This window comes from Bombus fervidus, chromosome 3 (genome assembly GCF_041682495.2).
Source record: "Bombus fervidus isolate BK054 chromosome 3, iyBomFerv1, whole genome shotgun sequence".
In the NCBI taxonomy this organism is placed as follows: domain Eukaryota; kingdom Metazoa; phylum Arthropoda; class Insecta; order Hymenoptera; family Apidae; genus Bombus; species Bombus fervidus.
The window spans coordinates 8,459,817-8,484,770 of record NC_091519.1 but is presented as its reverse complement, the minus strand read 5'-3'; the positions used below and the strand labels follow the sequence as shown (position 1 = coordinate 8,484,770).

General features: G+C 37.7%; 1 protein-coding gene across 8 annotated transcripts in view; it reads left to right on the top strand.

Moving 5' to 3' along the window:
* Positions 1 to 24,954, top strand: part of LOC139985593 (phosphatase and actin regulator 2) — a 389,376-nt gene that overhangs the window by 64,295 nt on the left and 300,127 nt on the right. For 5 of the 8 annotated variants that reach the window (XM_072000144.2, XM_072000141.2, XM_072000140.2 and 2 more), the window contains exons 1-2: positions 2,104 to 3,104; positions 3,998 to 5,033. The exons of the other annotated variants lie outside the window; for them this stretch is intronic. In XM_072000144.2, coding sequence (XP_071856245.1) covers positions 4,730 to 5,033 — 304 coding nt within the window. In that variant the 5' untranslated portion in view covers positions 2,104 to 3,104; positions 3,998 to 4,729. Of the gene's footprint in view, positions 1 to 2,103; positions 3,105 to 3,997; positions 5,034 to 24,954 lie in introns of those variants that run through there. 8 annotated transcript variants of the gene reach the window in all.

Below are 24,954 nucleotides of genomic sequence, written 5' to 3'. Positions count from 1 at the left end.
TATTACACGAAGCTGCGGCCTGTGACGAGGCTACATTTGGCGAGAGACGAACGCTGGAGAAGAAGAAGAGTCGCCACTGGGCCAGTGCCAATAAACGCATCTCTTGGCCGTAGTTTCTACTACTTTCAACGCAGACGTGCATTGCTTAAGCCGCGATCGAGCGTAAAAGATGAGAGCGCCGGTGTTAGCAAAGCAGTACGTAATACTCGTTTCCGTTCTATTTTCAAAGAGAACAACCAACTTCCGAATTAAATTCGAATTTCACCGTATGTTTTGTTTCGCGCACAGACGGACAGATTTCCCTCGAATCCTACCAACAGCTGGCCTCTTTGTTTCCAAACGAAAGGCGGATTTACACGTGGACATGGTAGAAAAAAGATTTGGGTGCTTGGTTCGAAGAGAGGGTTGTGTTTCTCATATTTCAGCCGTTTCGTTGTGACAGCGGCTAGACGGGGCCGAAACGTCGGTAGATTCGCGAGTCGGTTTAAATTAAGGAGTCTAGACGCCTCGGAAATACCACGTGGTTCGCGTCATGCTCCGTCCAGCAATTTCCAGTTCGAACGTTCGCGCCTCGATGCTTCCGATGCATAATGTCTTAAGACAATTGTGTGTTCGGGATAATGTCATAGTTTTGATTATTTCCTGTTACCTAATAAATACCTTTTGTAACTTTCCAAATCCTTAAATGTTAAGTAGAATATTATTTGTCTATGAAAGTTATCTAAACAGGGTAACGTGTATATATGCAAATCATTATATATATATTAATCATATATATATTACCATTTCTGTTGCCACTTATGAAGCTATATCCTCACTGCATCGAATTCTTCTTAAATCAAGAAAAAGGCGATGCATTTCTTTCCAGGATAGGATACATAACTGTAAATATAGAAGAAAATGAAGCTGTGTCTTTATTACAATCCCTAGAAATATCGCTCAAATAGGCAGTCCGAGTCCTTTGTAATGGTAGGTTCCATTTGATAGAATCCAACTAGACGTTCCACAGAATTCTTCTGAAGTTCCGTTTTAGAGCATTTCTCGTCGTTGGCCGCGTAGACGCTATACGAAGAATCTTTTCTTCTTCTCGAAAATGGTTTTAGTCTTTGATCTTCTTCCGTTTTCTGTGTCTGTCAGGAGGTTGGCTAGGAATTCTAAGACTTCTTAACTATCTAAAGTTTTAGTTTCATGTTTCTCATCTGTAATTGTTGAGTATCGAAGATAGAAGTTATCTTCAGCATTCCAACGAGAATTATTTCTAGGAGAATGAAAACTCAATAAAGCAGAACACGAACCGGAAAATGGAACGTCGCTGTTTCTCTAACTGTTTGCCTTAGAAGTTTTAATTAACCATTACATCGGAATTCGATTAACTATCACACTGGATGTATCTAATTAAATCTGAAACTTTTCGAATTGCGTGAAAATGCGCTTGAGTTTGATTTCGCTAAAAGTTTGTCTGACTGTGAGTTGCAAACAACTTCATTAAGATCTAATTTTTGTTTACTTATTTTTCTTTTAATGATTTCAGCTGTGAAATATTTGGTAAATATACACAGAAGTATGTAGGAGGAAAATTCCTAATGTTTACAAAGTACACAATGAGGTATCGTTACTAAAGATTTCCATCGTAATGCATGTTCGCGTGACTTTGGTCTACGGTCGTCGTTATAGGCGTTTACAGTCTATCACGAGCGTGGCAAGTTGTTTACATTTTTGGAGCGTAACAGGCGGTACGAATGACATTTTAACGCGATCTATAATTTTCTTTAATTAGAGATAAAAAAAGAACGAATACAGAATACACGCGAATATAATGTGAACGATATACATACGTGGACTATATGGTTTTTAATTAGCTTATTAAGATTAGACTAGCGGGAACAATGAACTAAGCGTGACCTATTTTTGAGTAAGTTTTTCATAAATTATTGTATTAAAATCGGGTGATGAGAAAAGTATGATTTGAGGTATAGAAACATGTTTTTATAAAAATTTGAAAACATCTTTATCGATTATTTTACATTCTATGTTACCATAAATTATAAGAAACCAATATGACCATGCGATACAAACAATAATCTTATTTCACTTGCGTTTAATCATTACAAGCAGGAAATTAATCAAATAAATTAAACAAAATATTTTCTCCCTGGATAAATAGTTATTCCCTATAGTGGAGGAACAATTTATTCCACCCTATAGTTCCGTAACCACGTAACCCATCCTGTTGCAGCAGCCGGTTCCAGACCCTTCGTAAATTCATTAATGAAAAATTACGGCGAAGGTAGTATAGTAGCTTCACTTTCCCCCATTCTCGTCTGGCGCGGCGTTGTCTCGTGGCCGATGATACCTATCGGCGTCGCGTGGCGGCGCCGTGATCGCATGGCCGCCCTCAGTGTTCACGAGCCTCGCTCGGTGTGTGTTTCGTGGCGCGGTCGTCGTCGTCGTTGTTGCCTGTTTGTCTGGTCTCCGTTTGTTTTTACACGTTGCATCGGTGCAGTGGTAATTAATTCCGTCGCGAATCCGTCCCCGCGCGAACTATCCGGTCCTCCGTGTGTCCGTGTCTATGCGAGATCGTCTGTTTTTCGCGAACATCCCGACGCGAGACGTTTCTCGCGTTTGTGTTTCTCTCTTGTGCGCGAATACCGAGAGAGCAGCGTGTGTGTCAACTTTACGAGTGCGTGCTTCCTTGTCGACGTCGGCGTTGCTCGTTCTACCCCTGATCGTTGTTCGTCGTCGTGATATCGTGACTCGTTTAGCTTCGCCTTATTCTTCTCTCGTCTGTGCTAAGTTCATTTGGAGAGATCGGTGGCATCGTACCTCTCCACTTATTGTGCCTGCATCCGTCTGTCTCTCTTCTACGTGGCTCTGTGCGTACGCGCGTAGTATGTGCTTCTGTGTTTATAATCGTTGCGTCCTTTCTCTCCGTCTCGCTCTCCTCTCACCTGCAGCTAGGAGGCACACAGGTGTTCCGTGAAGGAGTGGCGACGCCTGCCGTGAATCGTCACCGCTGTGATATTACGTCGAGAGGAGCGTTCGTGCTCCTCCTAAAATCCTGCCATCCGAAAACAGCCATCCACACTGCCCTAAGGAATCATCTAGTATGTGTGTCTCTCGTCACAACAAAACGTGCCTGTGTGTGTCCTCTGTGCGTCCACGAAATGCGTCTCGTAATACCGGCTCCTCTCTCGACCACCATCACGCCGTGTTCGGTGACATTATACCGTGCCGTTTCATCGATAAAACCGAATGCTTTCTGCGTGCGCTGTAACTCGTCCCTTATACATGACTATACGTACGTACTCTTTTGGCAGTCAGTATAAGTACCGGATGTTTGAGGTTACTCGCGTTAGCCGGCTTTGTGCCTCAAGCTTCATGTCTCAAGCTTCGTATATCGCGCCTACCAGCCTCGTTTATTGTATTTTACGTAATCGTGAATGTCGTTTTGTTTGCACGTACCATAGTCACGAGATATTTTTCTCTGGCTGAGCCAGTGCTGTCGTATCTCGACCTTCGGCATCTCGCCGCGTTTTCAGATGGAGTACAGGTTAGGTTAGGTACGATTGCTCCGTTCGTAGAAATGTTGTTTCAACTCATACATGACACATCGTTTCGTTTCGATATAATGAAAATATTTTATCTTACGAAGTTTACTATACAAATTCGATCGTGTATTCTGTTTGTACTATTGTAATCAAATTGACGTATCAAAAGTTATCGATTTCTTTATTAAGGTGTGCATTACGATCGATGCGAGTTTAGTGACTTCTAAATCATGACCAGAATAGCATATAAGATTCGTACTCGTTTAAGCTCGGATCAAACAGTCGATAATCGAAGCGATAGAAGGTCGATGGACCGCAACGAGACATTTCGTGAGACGGTGGACACACAATCGTTCGCGACCTCTTCCGTACGATACAATGCACGTCGTTCATGACAGCCAGTGCCATTAGCGAGAGAGTTAACGTTTTACCCTATTCCTATTGCGCAGGACGATTCCGTGGAGCGTCGACCGAGCACGGAGTGTCTCGTGGCCGCCACGAGAGAAAAAAAGACCGCGGAAGGCTCGTATTCGCTTCCTTCCGTTATAAATAAAGACCGTCGAAGCAACGGTTCGGAGTCACCCCGTTTGGGTCGGCCATTTTTCATACAGAGTGCCATAATCGTCGAAAATACAAATACAGGAAAAATATATTTGCCAATCAGCGAATTCGACTCCATTGAAATTTTAAAGCGTGATACGAAAATCCTGCCATCTTGAATACCTGTTGTACCGTTTTCTATCTAGTAGTAATCAATTACATCTAAAATAACTAGAAAAGTAAGGAAAAAGGAAGAAGGAGAATAAGGAGATCGTAATTCGTCGTAAAAGTGCAAGTGACAATCGAAGAAATTAAGCCCAAGAATTTCAGTGGGAATTAAAGAGGCCGTAAAGATCGACGAAAATAAAATCAACCGATCATCGAGTGCAGCGTACACGGTAGCCGCTGCCAGAAGCGCACAGTGGAGCCCATAAATTTTCCTCGGCGATCGTGAACGCACTAAACGCCGAGCCGTGGAGCTGCCTCGAAGTAACAAGCGACGCGAGCCGACCTCTCGACCGGGCAGCCGTCAGGATGTTTCAACTGGCCAGCAGCCGGTAGCTTCGTTACCGGGCCTGGTTGCGATCCTCAGCCCCTGGAGGCGGAAGAAGCGTGGCCGTTTCAAGGATCGCCCCAAGACGATGTCCATACGCGTTAGCGGTGTATATCTGGTGCCTAGTCCAGCGGCCAACAATGAGTCTGGCAATGAGAAACCCAGTAACCTCTCGGTGGAAAACAATTTACACCAGCAACACCACCATCATCACGCGGCAAAGACCGTGACGATTGTCGCTGGACCACAGAGGAGCAATAGCCTGGATTATTTAAATTTCGAGGAGAAACGGCAGATCATCGCTTCTTCGTTGTCCCTGAGTGATTTCTTGGCTCATGGACCGGCGGCTGCTGCTGCCGCCGCGAAAGAGGTCGCTGCTAACACCGTCATAGGTGAGTTTTAGAACACGTTTTTGGTAGTTTGAAAGAAAGGGAGTATAATTAGGTAAATAAGCTAGCAAGATTCTCTGCCTTTGTCTTTGGCGGAGCAGGGAGACTATATGCGAGAAATGTGTGTCAGTGAAGTGCACTGACCTAATATGGCTAGTATGTAATATGAATATTTAGGAAGCCTAGAGGGGCTTCATTTTAGAAAATTGTGGATTGACATTATACATTAAAATGATATACAATATATATGTTTGTATATGATTTAATTAATAGATATTTACAAGAAGAAAGAGATTCTATATTATTGAAACCACTCTAGAAAACGAAATTCCCATAGAAATTTGCATGTAGAATCCAAAGTAACGGAAACGCATTTATTCTCCCATTAGCCGTTGAATCGGTTATTACCCGGATACCCACTTTTCAAGACCTCCATGCTCGTGCACAAAGGAACAATAGCTAAAACCCAGGATTCTCCTAGATTTTACCTAGCCTTCTACCTGCCTAGCCACCTTGGAATATCGCCCTGTCGCGATCAGGTGACTCGACCGTCACGATTCTCTTCTATACTTTCGATTATGTCGCGACAACGACCGACCGCCGGTCGTCGTCTATTGTTGTCGCGCATCGCGGCTCTCGTGAACAAGCCTTCTTACCTGAAAGGCGGTGCAGCTGCGCGCGATTACCGTTCTCCACGTGAATCATGGAACTCCACGCGACCGAGTAAGCCTCTCCTGGTAGAATTACAAAGGGGCAAAGGGAAGGGATAGAAAGAACAAAGGAGAGGGGGAAAGTCAAGGAAAAAAAGAAAGAAGACGTAGTAGCATAGAAAAGGGAATTACCGTGGTTCGATTACGAGTCAAGGAACTCGTGTAGAAAGAGAGCCGAGTTCTACGGCCTGTAAACAAACCCCGCGTGTACACCGTTCTCTGACTACCTACACGTGCTTTTTTCCCTCCATTTTTTTCGCGTCTTCTTCCGGGATGTTTCCTTCGACCGGCGCTATCTCGCCGAGACGTCGGTCGTTGCTTGAAGAAGGGACAAAGGGAGGCGGGGTCTGTATAGAGATTCGCTTCGCCGCATGAAGCGAGACACAAGTTTTTGAATCTTCGCATCATTGTAATGAATACTCATGCCACGGCGCTATGCAATTGTTAAACTGTTTAAGACAGTGAAATTTTAATAACGAATATCTCGAAAAATATTGAGTGCCTGATATGACCATAATGGGCTATTTTTTTAAATAGACCAGTGTATAAATTAGATTAGCGTCTTAACTCTTCGTTTGTTATTCCATTACGAATTAAAATACTGGTATGCTGCAATAACTATATTGCAAAGTTTAGAAGAAATTTTCATGTTGATTTTGGATATAATTATCTGTCAGTTAATATATTTTCCCCATACAGATATCTAATAGATTTTAAAATAGCAAATACATAATGATTCATGTATCGTCGAAACATTTATAAATCTTAGCAATTTACAATTTTCGGCGTGCTCGTGTGATGTACGGGATTCACAGTTAACTACTTAAGAGCTAATTGCGTGGGAGGTTCAAAATATTTATGTTAGAGTATATAGGGATGTACGTATATTCATATCTGGGCGCATATGTATATGTATCTATATATTTTTTTTCAAGTCATGCTCACCATCAATCATTGAAATTGACTTTGTACCTTGTAAAAGCAATTTCACCTTCTAAAATCATACTCAATCACTCTTATAAATAGTACAAATAAGAAATCGACTTGCGTTATGAATTATTTGATACAAAGTGTCATAGTTTTCTGAATTTTTCTTACAAGGTAATATAAGTAGATGTGATATTTGAAACCGTTTCACACGAGATCTAGTTTCGAATTTTACATCGAGATAAGTCTCACTGTGTGTAAGTTACTTAATGCCTAAGGGAAAGAGAAAGAAAGGGCGACGGAGGGCTAGCGGACTCGCATTTTTCTCTTTCTCTTTTTAACGGGAACGTTTGCGCGAAGGGAGCTTTGTTATCGCGCTCCCACGAAATGCCTCTACCATTGTCGTGGTAGCCTTTTTGTTTCAACGCCCGCGGCCCTGATAGATCGTTAGGCCTCTCTCGTTGTCTCTGATCGTTCGTGCTTGGTTAAGCCTTTGTACCGACTGGTCTGGAGAATTAGTACTCTCTGGTAGGTATAGTGTGTTGCTGGTTTATTGAATTGCTTTTAGATTTGCTGGCATACTTGGTTTTCGTTCAATGGATACGTGTAAATGTAATAGAAAATTGAAAGAACGTACTGTAGTATTCTCTACGTTTTTTACAATTTTAAACCAACAGTCACACTAAAACAAGTATGGATATATTCCATATTACAAACAAATACTTACTAAATAACAAACATATACTAGACAAAAAAAAAAAAAGAAGAGAAGAAAAAGTTCCATATATAAATAAAGGTATCATTCATAAGATATTATTTTATTATTTAATCTACATTTTTTTCTATAACTTACATTTAATATTTCAAAATCATCTACTTCCTAAATCAAGAATATTTCGCGTTTCATCCAGTGGTCACATAAATATTAATAAAACTGTTGGTCTTCGATAACAGGGAAACATACAAGCGCATATTTCAGTGAAAGATACTCAGAGTATCTACTCGAAACGTAGTTTCCAAGAACACTTGTGTTCCTTGTGGAGAGAACGGAGGTTGGAACAAGTAATCCTCTGTTCGACCGTTCTCAAATTTCCTTAGCCGAGGAATATTGATCAGGAATCTTGTTATCCGCCTTCCGCTGCTGCTTTCGTGCGACCACTTTTCGTGTACTATTTGATCATGCAACACGTGTTACTTTGGAAGTAACCAGCCTCGGTACCGATGGACCATGTTTGTGCCACGTATGTTCTACGTGTTTCGCGGTGCGTTGCTGTAGGAACGCGTAAATCTAAACCAAGCGGTTTACTGCATGTGCACCGCGGATGCAACATCGAGTAATTTACATGGAGAACGGTCGGATTTTAATACGTTTCCCAGTGTCTTCTGCGCAACGAACGTAACTGCGTTTATGTTGCTCCGCAAGTCGTGTTGAAATTCGCTTTTATTCTGTCTCGCGCAGCGAAAATTCCATTTACCGTGTCTTGTTTGCAATATTTACAAACGGCGAATGAAGAAACATTGATATTGAAATATTAATTCGTGGAAAATTTATGTCGATATTGCACACTGAATGTGTACACTGTTGCTCATAAGTATTAACATGTATGAATGTTACATAAATGTATGAATTAATGGATAGAGATACTTAAATGTTCGTGAAGTATAAAAATAGTATAAATAATAATATAATGCCTGTGGTAATATCAGATATGTATCATATAAAATTTATATTGTCCGTTTAGAACATTATAAATGGTATAATAAAGTAAAATATATGATTCGTCGAAATAGTGAGTTGGTTTAAATATTATTGCTTGAATTAATCAAGATAGTCTCCTCAATTTGAAAGAACCGTTTCTATCTTATCTGTAATTTGATAACCAAACGAGCTTAAAATAACGAACTTCTTAGATAATAAAGCGGCCTATAGTGTTTGACATTTGCAGATATCAATTTTTTATTGCGTGTTAATATAGTATATTACGTTTTACGAAGTTAGGCGTTTCGGCGTTAATCTCCAAGTGTTGGATAGGGGACGAAGAAAACACGTTACAATCAAATCTATGTAGATATCTTTGAAACTAAATACGTTCGAAACTAACGTTCGAAAGTACATCTTGTGTTTGGTTACCTTAGCTCGTATAATTATCGATAGTTTACGATAGTAAGTAGGCAAATGGAGAATTTCCATTAAACGAACAATAGTTTTCTTTGCTGTACTGTTTGGATAACATACTTAGATACATTTGTAGATCCGTTAAAGATCAAACTGTTAAAACTCTATCAAACGTTCTATTTTCTTAAACGATAGTAATCTTTGCAAGAAGTCACTAAAGGAAACAAGTGTACATATTATTCGACGAAATACTACATTTTTCCTAAATTTCGTTATGACCGACTCAATATTTCGTAGTAGGTACAACGAAACTCGTATAATCGACGATGCAAATTAAAGACATCGCCATTGTCAACATGTAAAAGTGATTAAAATTGGACGAAAATCGCCATTACAACGTAACAAACCGCAAACATCATGCCAATAATACCTCAATCGACAGGGTATAGTATATCGATGGCCGGTAGCCGCAATGATAGGCACTCGACTTCCACCGTCAAACAGGAAACGTTAACCTTTCCTACATCCGTGTTTGCGCATTCATTAGTACAGATAATCGATAGTCAACGATCGATTCGTGCCACGTTCATCGATATTTCGGTTATCCGTTTGGGGCGTGTCGCAGCTACATTTCCTCTTTGCAAATTGCTCTTTCGTTATGGTCAATTGGTTTCTGTCTATCTGTTTACAATGAAATCCTCTTCTTTTTAATCCTTCCGGCATTAAAAGTATCAAGATCACTTTGATCCTTTCGACTTTCCATAACGACTTATGCTTATGATACGTTTAATAAAATTAATTCTTTCGACTTGTTGCAAACGCTTAGGTAGCTATATGCTTTCAATGAAAATTGTAATTTTCTTTTTAGCTCAATTTTCTTTGTGAATGAAACATTGAAAGGTTTTTGTAGAATTAAGAGAAGTAATTAGTGTTTGCAGTCTTCCTCATGCACTTTTATTAATGTGCATAGTGGAGATAAAGGTCTGAATTCCTGGAATATAGAGATACTATTAATACGATGGAAAATGATCTAAAAACAATGGTATACATGATCCGTAGCAATGTTACAAACATAGATAGTGTTGTTCTGTGAGATAAAACACAATTGGTACTTATCAAAAGGATTAAGGGAGCTGGATGAAAAAGAAAGCTTGCTTCATAAGACATAACGTAAGACGCAGCCGCGCCTTTCCAACGTTGCCGTTTAATCATTTCTTCTCCCTAAGGCCAACGATCAATCATCCACGGGTACCTAATACGCGTAATTCGTCATTAGCACTTAACCGTGGACGTTGGTTTGGGAATTGTGCAACAGATGTACGGAGAAACCTGGCTAGTGTGGGATGAAGCTTGATATTTTATCTCTTATGTAATATCTTAATTGTGTAAAAATTGTGAAAAACGACATACAATGTTTGAGGAAAGTTTAGATTTTAATAAGAAATAAATATTCGAGTTTGAATCAATTTGGTCAGTTTCGATGGTTATTCGTTTGTGTTGTTAGAACATTTTAATTCTAGAGGGAAATTCACCTTCGAATTGTATTTGCAACGTGCTTGCATCATAAGGAAATTTGTGTATCACGGCAAAAAACTTAACTTTAGATATTGGAATTGTAAGCGGATGTGGGTTTCAATAAAACAAACCCAACTTCGATTTACGTCATGAGTACAGATCAGAAGGAAATTTTCTAGGGTAAAATAGCGAATTGTAGGTTATTGTAATAGTATAGCCGCGGAAATGGATGTGAGAAATTACTTTAATGCGAGTTCGTTAAATGGTTCTTTGAGACTAACGTATGCTACAAAATGACTTGCTATTCTCCGTTAGATGTTTGTTACTAGACAGCGAAACAAAGGCTATTATCAGTTATTACGTCAACTTCTCTTGTTATCATTGCTATGACAATAATCGTAGATTCGCGGAATCATCGTTATTTGATTTTCACAGTCGCGCTAGTAATTATATGAAAATCGGGAGAAAACTTCTTCACTGGCAATGATTCGTGTGCTAATTGGGAAATTTTGTCAAGGTTGTAGAACCGTGAATCATTCTTCTGATAATTTTGTATGGGTACAAATAACTGCTAATCGTGTTCATTTAGATATCGATGATTAATTTGTGACGCGACAAACATTTATGACAACTGCAATTTATACGATTCAGTTTACAGCTGTTTGCCATATTTTCTCCTTTTTAATGCCTTTAGGTTGTTACGAGTGCAATATCAATATAAATTTTAGTTTTATCGTTAATTTGCATTATCTCCTTGCAATGCTGTTTGCATCGCACAAATGATCAATAGATCACTACAATCATTTGTTATCTAACCAAATAGCCCGTATATTTTATCTCCTTACTAATCCCTGCAATTTACAAATCGTTAACGACGTGATATTCGTTTCAACGCGGATCTCGCTATTCTATTGCCACGTTACATTTCCCTGCTGTTTCATATTAAATTGTCAGAATCCCAGAAGGAATTTCAATTAAATTGTAGCTTGTTTTTTGAGAAAATGAACATCAACAACAAGTTAAAAAATTAAACTAAACATAGAATTCAGGAATGAGTTTACTTTCTGAGAACCATCTCAAATGTCGAATGAAACTGAAATCACAAATAATTATTCGTGTTTCCCATTTGATTTTGTCTCAAACGATTTCCACGATCGAGTCTCCACTTCTTTGAAGTTTCTCTTCTGAGCTGATGATTAGTGGTGCAACAACGTGGAACATTCCTGGGGGTCGGTCTAAAACGATGACGCAGTCTCGGCGCGACGGGGTCCGGCTGTTAGGTCAGCGTAGAGGCATAATTGCGCAATGTTTAATAGTAAACTGCAGGAAACGATAAAACGCGCGACGCCAGTAGGAGTAATGGGTGCAGAATGCAGACGTAACGTGGCAACAGCGCACGGAAATCATTCATTGAGCCAGAGAGCCGCCAACTCGTCGACTGCTGATGCTCCCGGTTGGCCAGCCTGCTGGATAACATCGTACAAACCTTTGGCCGAGGCTCGATGGTTCCCGGCAACGATGGGAGGGAAAGGACGGTGTAATTCGACGTCTGCGATGCTTCTTCGGATCCTCGAGCCGCGAACTCCAGTTGCACACTCAAATGGGATCGTCCGTCTTTTCGTGGACGCTTGTTGCATTGCTAATATTTTTTTTTACTGCGAACGAATGATTCTCTATCGTAGAATTTCGTATTGGAGAGTTCTATGTTGTAAAATTTTCTTATACAGGGATTCTGCATCGTGGATCTACTGTAGAATTTGGGATAGTTTATATTTAGTGTTGGTTTGTTAATATTCTTCAGTTACAATCAAACAACTTTCGTATTGAAGAACTTCTGCGTCGTAAAATCTTTTATGGGAAGATATTTCGTCGTGGAATTTTTTACTTTATGGTTTGAAAGAGTATCGAGGATTGCCCTATCGTAGAATTCTGAGAAATATCGTGGAATTTTTTATTATAAGATTTTGGAAAGTATAAAGTTGATTTAGTATTCTTTAGACGCAATCGAATAAAAATTTCGATATCTTGCCACCTTTGCAAACCTGCTGTTTAAAATATTGTATGGTTACTTCATATCTGACGATCGCAATTATTGTTGAAATTTTCATTAATGAATATTCTAGGTAAGTGTCTGGAACCTGGAAATTTAGCAACGAGTATCAGTCAGTTCAAGTCCTCGCATATCTTGAACGGTACATTAAATGATACAGAATCGTGCTCCTGAGATTCGTGTGTTAGCCGTGATGTAGTATTCGCGAGCGAAGCAGTACATCGCCTGCGTGGATTGTCTGCATGATATATGTATATTTCTCTCGGCTTGGTAAGCTTGAAGGTATTTCATTGTATGTTGAAGTTAGGTTGGAGATACGTCACCGGGAATAAATAAATTTCGGCATTGAGTCTGCGGTACTCTATCAACGCGTATATGTGAACGTATCGGTAAAAGTTGATAGGTTTAATCTTGTAGCTTATGGAAATGGTGGGCCTTAGAAAGAAGTAATGCTGAAAACAGGCAAGACTTTGCAACGACGATTTTACAATCGTTTTATTTCAAAGTATTATCATTCTTACGATTTGCTAGCTTTTCTCTAAGGTCTAAGTCTGAGAAGTAGGTCGTTGAAATTATGGCAGAGAAGTCACGCGTGCAGTTGCATGCCTTCTGTTTCACAAAAGTACCGTAAAGGGACGAATAGTTTGGTTGGCTTGTTTAGCCCTCTACTGGCCTCGTAAATCTGCCGAAATGATCGTAAACCTTCCGCTCTATCTTTCATCGTACGTTCTTGAACTTGATATCTATATCTACCTGGATTTTATTGTTGGCGTTGCGAGTAGAAAGAAACATCAAGTTTCGTAATCACTTCCTGACGTCAAGCATTCGCGTACCTAGTGCAACCATTTTCATGGCATTGTGGAAGAGTAAAATATTATTCGAGTCGAAGATTTATCGATGTTGTTATCGATGTTGGTATATTTGATGGAATAGATACAGTAACACGTCGGAGAATATAAAATAGAGAACATAAAATGAGTATAAGATCCTGAACGAGGTCCGATTCACCTTATCTTCCTACGTGCCTCAAAGTAATTATCGTTTCGGCTCTCGAAACATATAAACTTTAACATCTGACCGATTTTACAAGCCGTATCATCGATTACTCATTATATAGTACTTTTCCACTGACAATACGATTTGTACCTAATAAATTTCTTGTCAGGTAAAGATAGAATCATAATTGAGATAATTGATTGTGGTAACGAGGAAGTGAAATAATTGACACGATATAAATGGTAATAAAATAAACATTAAAAGATTAAATTAGAAGTATTTAATAGAAAATAAATGTTTTGTGTTAAATTAAATATTTATTAAAAAATAAAATAAAATGAAACTGAATTAAAAGCAATTGAAAAAACCCATCAATGTTTGAAATCCAACAAAATAATGAAATAGAGGAAAATATCTGTCATAGTTTTTCAACTTCCTGTCACTTAAAGTTATTCATTCTCATCGTACATTTCTCATTTTATTATATAATGCGTGCAATGCGCAACAAACAGGTCGTTCATTGCAAACACACTCGCATTCACAAATACTTCGCAGAAGCTGAAACGCAACATTTAAAAGGTCTTTGCATCGAAATGAAAAGACTAGAACTTTCTTTCTCGAACGGAGTATAATTTCTCTGAAGAGAAGATAAGGCTAAAGAAACCGGAAGTAACTTAATTTTCCGGCTGAGCCACATATGAAATCGTGAACGTCTAATTACCTGCTTCACATTCGGGAAAAAGAACGAATTCATGAACAAATCTCGAGATCATTTACGAAAATCTGCGATTTTGTAAGTGTAACATTCCCATAGTTAATTCGTTATAAATGATTGTTATATGAAATGAAAAATTTGTCTTATTATCCTAAATAACTTTAAAATGATGTTGGAAAGTAGGTATGTGAATAGGAATAAGGAATTTCACAGAAAATATTCACTTTCGTTTCATCCTACTTCCTGATGTTCTGTAGCGTAACAGATAGCGAGGGTGCATTGTTCTTGAGATCTTTGTAACACTTTTGTCTGAGAAACACTTCGTCATTGGTTCATCGGTATTGAAGACTAATTAAAACGCTCGCATAATGCGTGAGCGTTAAGTAATGCATTAATCGAGTTGGATGAACCGTTTTGTTCTTCGTATAAAATTCGTGCGCTTAGTAAAAGTATTCCTCGGCAATTTTCTTCATCTTCTGAATCCTATTAAATGATAACATTTTAAATGCTATCATCCCCTACAAAGATAGATTAATAACTTTTTCGAATGCACTATAGCAGTATATTTTATGGAAATATGTATCTAACGTTATAGAAATTTGATTTTCATGTTAACTATTTCGTAGAGTACCAGTTTGAATTTAATAAAAACAGCGATGTAAAAGATTAATTAGGCACTGTTAATTAGGCAGTTTAATTTATATTAAATTCGCCCAATAATCGATAGACAAATTCTTTAAATCCTGAAAAGTATATTGTCTAGCAACGTTTATTATACTTTGAAAACTATAGATATCAAAGACAATGAATTGGTATTTAAGTTGAAGCTCGTGATTCCTCATAAAGAAGCCACATAATAACCATCGATTTTGGCCAACCACAACAGGGGATCAGATATGCCTATAAGTAGGTCACGACTCTAACCATCAATCTGTTACCTTGAAGACTGTATATTGTCACGTGTAGTTAATGCATCAAATTCAAACTTGATCACCTCCATGTTCCAACAAAACTTCATAAAAATCGCATCCCTCATTAAAGTCCCAACAAAGGAATTACAACATTCTTGGGACACTTAGAGAAATGTTAAAAAATACCTAAAGCCAATTTGATGAGTAATGTTACATTTCTTCTTTCCCTTTTATAAATATTTATTTTAAATATATTGCATGTTCGCACTTGTCATTTTATAAAACGTTTAAGAAATTACTTTAAGATTTTTCTATTGGATTCACCCAAATTGATTATCGCCTGAGCCATTGCTTCATCCGTACCTAATTATCATCTTCAGGAATTAAATCAGCTGTATTCTTACTATTAGTTACATTTCTGCATTCAACGCGTAATAATTCACCGATTCTTACAAAAGTGACTTCATCTTTGGCGCAGAAGCTTCTCTTATCTGCCTCCACAGATAATAGCTTCCAGCAAGCTGTCAATAAACATCGATAGAAGCATCGTATTAATAACCGCAACATTTAAAGGTCAACACAGCTCTGCGTTTTCTCTCACGCGGAAATGCATCTTCAGCCTCAGCAACCTAGATCGCAACCCCCGTAATCGAGATGCTCGTAATCGGCGCCTTCAACCTGCTTCCACTTGCTCTTGCATCTTCTCTTCTTCAGTTTTGCGTGAACAGTGACCGCAAAATGCCCATGGAAAGAATTCGAATTTTTCATCCAAAATTGAACAAGTATCGTAAATCCCATAGTATCGCATAGTAGAATTTAGGAAAATGTCGAATTTCGAAATGTAGATTTTGTCAACGTGGATAAATTTTCAATAATACGGGCTTTCTATTATGAAATATCGCGCCGTAAGATGTTTTATCGTAAGATTATGCGCTGAGAAATTTCGTCGAAATTATAGAATTTGCGTTTGTGCTATTATTCTATATATAGGATTGCGTTATGAAATATATTTTGTCAAGTGCATCTTCAGCCTTACTTTCATCAGCAGCCTACGTCGCAACCCCCATAATCGAGATGTTGGTATATAATCGGTGTCTTCACCCCTTTTCCACTTCCTCTTGCGTCTTTTCTTCTTCGGTTTCGCGTGAAAGATGACTGGGAGGATGCCCATGGAAAAACGCTGGATGAGTTGAGGCTGGGAAACCCGGCTCATAGAAGATTCATCGTCTAATTTCACGAGCTTGTGTGCCCGGAAAAGGCGTCTTCTTCCTGGAGAAGCGTCGACCTGGTCGTTCCTATTCGGGACGCGCGGAGATCTGTGATCGTGGCTGCTTTTTCACGTAGCCGCGGGCTTCGTTTAGTCTGACGAACTAGCCGTTGAACGAACGAAAGAACCCGAGGCAAGAAACTTTCTACACCCAGGGGATTTCCTCGTCAAAAGAGTTCAGCCAGAGTAGGAAGTCGATGTTCCTGATGTCGACGCCACACGACTATTTTACGATTCCACGAGGTTGACACGAATGGACGATCGGAAGTTTCAGGGCTCTCGATGTATCTATTTTGTTCCTCTCTCGTTGAATATTTAGCTTTTCACCAGTTTAGTAGAGAATTTGTTGCCTCGTCTGGCCAGTGATCGTGAATTCTTTATTGGATTGGCTCTTCGCTTCCTTGAGGTTTAGGGAGGGATTGGAGTAGAATATTTATCCGTTTCTTGAAAGAGATAAATAGAGTTCATTCATGACTTTGGAGTGTGTGAAGACGTTGTAGATTTATCGATCAGAATATTCTATTTTTAGTTATGCCTGTTCGAATTGAGAAGTTGTATTTTATATTCGATATGTGATAGATGGAACAGCTGCTTTTTTCAATAATAAATTAGATTAAAATAATATGTTTAACACCTTTAACTCTTTGTCTTAGAATTTATTTTAAGCCAAACGTATCTGTTTGGACTATTTAGTTTTTTGGTAGGCGCAATCAGGTATTATGTAACAAACAAAAATTTCAATTTCTATTAAATTTATTTATGATAATATGGAAACATTAATTTATTTTTAACATATTTACAATGTGATGATGTAGTACATGAATCTCTGAATATAGTAACCAAATGTTTCAAATATCGTGGCGAATATAGCACGTTAAAATGGAGTTTCATACTTTTCGAGAAAATCGAATTTGAATATTTATGAAGTGTATATACATTCGAGAAAATTGACCCGATGTTTTTTAAACAGTGTCTACATTTCCGCGTATTATTACCAACAAATTCGATATTAAAATAACTAAATATATTTATACTTTACATTTATATTTATAAATATACTAAAATTAATACGATAGATAACTTGAATCAAATTCTTTATACTTTACATTTATATTTATAAATATACTAAAATTAATACGATAGATAACTTGAATCAAATTCGTGCATCTAATTATATATCCGGTACCGAATAAAGACACACGAAGAACTCAGTTTCTCTGGCAGCTGTTGGCATAGGTACCTAACGATTCTCAAAGTAAATTTCCTTGTAAACGAAGATTGTCACGAAAAGATCTTTTCTAAAGTCTCTTTCCACATTATACATATCTTCTCCATCATTCACGAAACTCAGCTCTCTTCCTTCATTCAGAAATATGTCACACATACATTCCCCGTCATAATTTTTCCAAGAATTTTCAAACTGATTTCGCGGAGCTCGAAGCCAAGAATTCTCTGGTTGACATAGAACCAGTTTGCCTGGTTTAATATTAGAACTTTTCAAAAGCTTCGCGTGTCTGAGTCATCGAGAGTGAAAAAGTAAGCAGAGATCAACACTCGGGGGCTAATAATTTCATTCATAAAGTTTGAAGGTGGTAGTTAAAATGGTCGATGTCAAAAAATGCATCTTTAACGCGTCTTGAAAATTTGCTCAACGTCGCGGTGGATCGATTAATCTTCGTAGCCTCGCGAGATCGCCAGGCCACGTCTTTCCCGTGGAATGTCAAGGCTGGTTCTTCTAGAGGCGAACATAAATTCGTACGTGGAACGATAAACACACACGGTTGCTATCGTGGCATCAATGGAGACACGTTCACGGCCAGATGAGATCATCAATCTTAAGATCGTATTTGAAACACCAACGATTTGTTTGCCAGCTTTTTTACTAGCTTTTTTTCTAGCTTTTTACTAACTTTCCTTCGGTCGATTGTTTTCTCGTAAATTATTCGTGTTTTCGATAAAAGAATTTACCTAATCTACGCGTCGATCCTTTTCTTAGAGATTGATGTTATATTTCAGTTAGATTTAAATTGTTACAATCATCGATTCTTTATACAATACCGATTCATCGTTTGAAATGTCTAATGAATATTTAGGTGTTTACATATTTAGCATTCATTAGAATGCAGAATTGGAAGACATTGTGCTGACAGTTAGATATTAATGGGACATATGCGGCAGTGTTTATTTCTGCACATTGCATAGCGACTCAGAAATGATTGACAAAGATGACAGAAGATTTTTGATCATTTGTTATAATATTATGAAATTTATTGCTCAAATTCATGCATGTACGTGTCTCGTCTGTAATTTTTAGGTGCTATTTTACATATTATTTATTCTACTGTTTTATTTTATCATTATATTATTGCATCAATTGTTAATTATCAATTTGTTATAAGTGAAGAAGAATTTGGTTATACTACATGCATATAAAATAGGTTATTGGATACATTAAATTATTCTTATTCGTTATTCTAATGTTTCTATTGCATCTACCCTAATATGTCCATCTACTACATTTTCCTCGTCATGATAATTATAATAGTTTCTCGGTAAAACAGTTAAACTACAAACAATTTCTCCTTTTCAGTCCCAAGTTAGAAATTGGCTTTTAAGCATCATAATCGAAAATAATTTGGAATCATACCGGAAAATTCATGACTGTAAGAATTTATTTAGGATCGGTTTTAAGATGATGGTAACGCGAAGCTATTTGCGGGGGCGTCTGACAATCCGCAGAGGGCGAACATCATTCGTGGCGGTGTTATTTTCAACGATGTTCGATATCGATCATCGGCCTCCGCTTACACTAGGACGAGTCAGCCGTAATTTTCCATGCACCCTTCTATCAGACAACGACAACGCAGCCACACGGTGGCAAGCTGTCCCTGGCAGGTGCCTGGATGTAGCCAACTCCTGTTCCAAGCCTTTCAAAGTAAGCAAGGGAAACGTCTCTTGAATGAAAGAATAATTTCGTGGGTCAAGACATGGCGCCATGTTTTTCTTTCTTGGAAGAGAACAGACTATGGGATACGTGCGTAGGATTTTATTACTAACGACAGATTGTTTGAATCTTCGATAAAATATGTCGCGTGACGTTCGTGTGTACGATAATAGTAGACAGGATACAACAAGAACTTCATTATATTCTCAACCAAGATTAATTCGCATAAATTCGTAATTCTATGTTTTTTGTTAGCAAAAAACTCTACGATGTTAGGATGAGTGGTCGATTTTCTACCTTTCTTATTCAATATTCTCTCGATAATGATTTTTATGTAATTTGTATGGTATCGTTAGACTGATATTTATGCAAATTCATATTTTATTAATACGACTAAAGAAATCGAACCCAAACGCAAATATAAATATTTCTTTCTACGAATATAAATTCGTATATATTCGTAATTCTATGCTTTTTGTTAGCAAAAAACTCTACGATGTTAGGATGAGTGGTCGATTTTCTACCTTTCTTATTCAATATTCTCTCGATAATGATTTTTATGTAATTTGTATGGTATCGTTAGACTGATATTTATGCAAATTCATATTTTTATTAATACGACTAAAGAAATCGAACCCAAACAGAAATATAGATATTTCTTTCTACAAATATAAATATGTAGATATTTTACATAATTTTGCATTTCACATGCGTTATAATATTATACGCATCATGTGTGCGCCTGTAAATTTCTCATAAATGCATCATCATTCACGGTTTAACCATCAACTACAAAATCCCATATTTCATCCTCAAGCAGGGTGAGTTGAATCGAGGATCCACGAACGAGCGATCAAAGAGTAGCTCGGAAAGTTATACGAAACATTGTCGTTCCTCCAGCGACATTTGTTAATACGGTAACACGGGTAAGTCGGCCACACTGTTCCTTCCATACTCTTTCTACATTGACGCCCGTGGGCGAGAGAGAGAGAGAGAGAGAGAGAGAGAGAGAGAGAGAGAGAGAGAGAGAGAGAGAGAGAGAGAGAGAGAGAGAGAGAGAGAGAGAGAGAGAGAGAGAGAGAGAGAGAGAGAGAGAGAGAGAGAGAGAGAGAGAGAGAGAGAGAGAGAGACAGAGAGAGAGAGAGAGTTTCCGGGACGACCAGGTGAACACCGCCTCAGTCCCAGGAGCAGTTTGACGCCACCGCTGAAGGGAGAGTTAATTTTAGTTGTGATACTCGCCGGTTATTGAACCGGAGCAGGAAAAGGGGTGACTTGAGCGCGCGGACGTAAACTCTCTGATCGATGCTCCTGAATACAGCAGCGGTTCGCCTCTGCAACCGAGGGGACCATACGTTTATGATGATCTGAAACCCTAGCAACCTGGATGATGCATGGACTGACCAGCGTTCCTTTTTGGAATATTATGCTGATGTGGTCGTGTGTCGAGGATCGGAGGGGTTGATGTCAATGTTGCATGGTATCGGAGGACTTTTGTGCGAAAGTGAGCTCGAAACAGAGGGTGCAAAATTTTGCTGTTGAATTAGAGACCGTTATTTTGGATTTTAGATTATTATACGTTGGTATTTATTATTTTAATATAATTAGAGTTTAGATATATTTTTGGATATTTATTGTTTTTACATATTTCTGTTTGAGTTTGTAATAATTAAGCGGCATTGTCATATCGATATTTAAAAAATGAGAGAATCGAAGAATTCTAGTAGCTATCGATTGACACTCTTGCAAACACTATTATTTTCTTCTTATAGTCAAAAAATGTTTCTCTTTTATCTATTTCGAATCTCCGGCATGTGTATGTATCATTTCTTGCCATAACTGTTTTAACTAACTGCAACGAGACTTTCATTCTCTACCTTCTGAATTAGAAATCTTAAATCACACACAAGGGGAACATGAATTTACCATGAAACTTATGAAATTTCAACGAACACTCAACTGATCATCCATCTTCGTTGTCTTTTCACAAAACAAGCATCCGTACGGAATATCCGTGATATGTGTCATTTATCCAGAGAGTCATCAAAGATCTCTCGTAGCTTTCATTATTCGATTTAGCATTCGGTTTTCGTTTCGTAGTTTGCTAGATGAAACAGTAGAGACTTCTTGGTATCGACGTGCACGCTCGTGCACAATAATTCCCCGTGAAAAGGTTGTCGCGGCTAACTCCGTCTATTAATGCCTCGTTGATGATGTTAGTCATCCTTTGACGACGGCGTGTCGACGTCGAAGCTTTTTCACGCGTGAAGGAGTCATCGTTTGCGTCATCCGTCTGGAGATCGACACAATCGACGAGCGTGTTGCAATTACCGTGGCAAGGTGTCTCGATACGTTTCGAGAGAAATAAATTCCCCTCGGGAAACAGGTTCCAGACGTTCCAGTTGCTCACGGTCAGGGAACAATCCATAAATTTGTACGGTTATTCGTACCCCGACCTGTTTGTCAGTCGTATAAACTGGAAATTTACTTTGTTTATATTCGTTATTGAAAACGAAATCGTAAGATGCGATGGAGAAGATTGAATGCTTTACTGCTTGGAGTACTTGTGCTCTCTTTTAGCATTTTATTACGTTTGCTTTGGAGTTCTTAGAATATCAAGTAGATGTTGATAGACTTTCAACTTTTGTACACTTTCATGGCTAAATGTTTAGATCGTGTTTCATTCTTCTATATTGTTAAATAAATTTTTCATTACGAAGTGTACGATTGTTCATTCATGTAGATTATTTTAGGCTATAGTGGTGCAAAGGTTAGATGATAGATTATAGCTTAGAATAAATGTATATTAATAGGTTTCATTAAAGAAGTAGAAAGAAATTGCTTTTATTTTCATTACCAATACTATGTATAAGTTTCATAAGAAAATTTCACGATTCAGACACGTGTATAAAGAAATGAAGATGAAGAAATGAAAAAGTCGTGAAGTATTTGCACTGAAGCTAACGAACAATTAAATAGATTGAAATATCCTGATTCTAAAAACATGAAAGTAAGGAAGGTTATGACATTCCCTCTCGTTCCTCTCTTTTAATGCCGCCGTGTTTTACCCTATCTTCTAATTGTACTCATTAAGCGTGCATTAACGAGTTCCGTTCTCGGTGAGAACGAAAGCTCTTCGTTCGTACCTGATGCAAGGGAAAAGCACGAATGCACATTTCTCTGTCTTTTAATCATCTTTCTGAATATGTATTTCTGATTGGAACTCCTGGGAAAATATCGGAAACCATTGGCTGCGTTGAAAAGTCTGAATTATTAAACGAGAAGAAGAAGAATTATTATGGTAGAGGAAACTTCCGTCTCTTCGTTCGAAGTGGAAGATCTTCTTTTGCAATTTATAACGCTTTCGTTTTATCCTCAAAGTACCTCTTATGACGCTTCTCGCTTCTAGCGAAGGAGGAAGACAAAGTGATTACTGAAATAGAATGAATTATTACGTCACAGCTTCCTCAAAAATATCCTTTTGTCTTTCCTCCTACGTAGAATAAACTGATAAAAATAAGGTACTACGTCAGGTACATCTTGTGAATATCGATTATCCTCTGATGAAAATCATTTGCAAGACTGCGCTTAAATATACTTTTCCTATGTACCTATAGCCTCATAAGAAATATTTTCTGTTAAAAACGATAGCTTCTGAGCATCGTTGTGAAATATTATCATATGATGATTAAAAACATAAAAAATTCAGGACACAATTAACAATCAGCACGTACACTGATTCTAATGAAATTTACGTAAGAGGAAGTTCTGAGAAAAAATAATTTACGCAGTTGTATTAACAATCGTTCTTATTGAAAATTCTTATCGTATTAGAAATTGCAATTTATTTGGTAACCTTTCTTAGCAAAACTCTAAACTAATTTTTCATACAAATTTGTATACATGAGCTGTACACCAAAATAATCGTTTTTTATTACGTAAGAATAATTATTGCCGATGTAATAAAATTTCAATGAATGAATAAAATATTTCTTAAAATTTTTCTTAAAAGAAATATTTGTTTTAAACTAAAACAAAGAATATCCATCGATTATCTCGTTTAATCTTCACGGGTTGAATTTTTATGTAATTCAAAGGAGCTAGCCAGTATCGGTTTTTTTCGCAGTGCAATTACAGAGGGAATCGTGGTGGCCATCGGCGTGAATTCTTCCATGTGATCGTTTGCAACGAGGATCCGTTTCCTCTTTCGAGAGATGCCGGATAGCAGCGTCCTAATTGTGCCAAGTTTCTTTTCTACCGTCTTCTCCAGCTTTTATTCTCGTTTCTTACCGCCACGTCGTCTTTACCAGGCTCACCTAGCCGACCTTCTACGTTTATTGTCTTTGTTCGTCGAGGTTGCCTCTAATTGCAGGATTACCACGCTACTATGATCGAGTTCTTAAAAACTGACTGGTTAAACCTGTTAGTCGAACTCAAACGAAATTTTTAATAACGTGATGAAAATTACATGAACTTTATAGCCGTATAAAAGCCAAATATCTTTTAGAGTAAAAAAAAATAATCTCCCGATGGATCTTCTGTCCTTTTAATGAAACAACTATCCTTCTTGTGATGTTTGAATTTAACTTCTGTATTCTTTGATCCATTTTCTATCAAGTCATACGTTTCTGTCGTTAGAAAGTTTCTTAAATTTGTAGAAAATATGAAAGAATCGTTATTATTATGCAATAACTATGATTTCTCATATGAATTACATGCTAATCTCTTAATACATGAAAAATCCCTTTCTCGGTTGACGAAGGAAAACTACTTTCAGACATGTTAAATTCGAGGAACAACAGTGTAATATTTGATTTACAAATAGTATAGTATAGTTGTGTCATATTTCTAAAAAACGATGTATTTCCTTAAGACGGCATTTGGATGAATTAGCTCTACGTCGAGTATTAAAAATATGAGTGTCTTTATTACATAAGACTGTTGCAATTAAAATGATTAAATATGAAAGTGGGCGAAAGGCGGGCTCGACATTTTAATTTACTTTTCCTTCGCATTAACATTTCAATTGAAATCTTACGAAATCAAAGTAGATAGAAATATCGGATCGAAATGTAAACGAAGAATTAGCACAAAGGTATAAGAACGAAGAAATCATTTCAATTTACTTTCTTCGTTTTAAAATTCAGACTTCAAGTCTTACGAAATCAAAGCAGCGAAGATATGAAATCCAAATATAGACAGAGAAAATGTATGAAAGAAAGAGAAAGGAGAAATCGTTTTAATTTATTTTTTCATTTTCAAATCTCGCAATATCGAACCTATCAAATCTAAATTGAAAAAATATGGACGGAAGATAGATATTCAAATATATAGAAAAATATATAAAAAATTCGACATTTCGATTTATTTCTTTTATATTAAAATCTAAATTTAAAATAGAAGCATTTCGTTTTTTTTGATACAACTCGCAGATAGATCCATTTAGTTGACTAATGTATTGCTTCCATCCTGGCGTCTGGTACGTTCGCCGGAGGCATTGTTTCCAACGAGATTCCACGAGATTTTCTCTCGGTGCTCGACTTTCGCCGGTCGTTCTACTTCGCGGACACGGTCGCCGTTATACGCGAGGCGACAATTATGTGATTATATTACTCAACCACGTAACGCATATCGAGAAAGTCGAGAAGCAACGGGGCTCGTTTAATTAACATACAGGTATATCCCGGCTCCCCTGTTCCGCCGCGAGAAGCGTTAACCGGTTACGAAAGTGAATATCTTCTACCGTTTGCTAATTTGCGGCGACACGAAATACAAT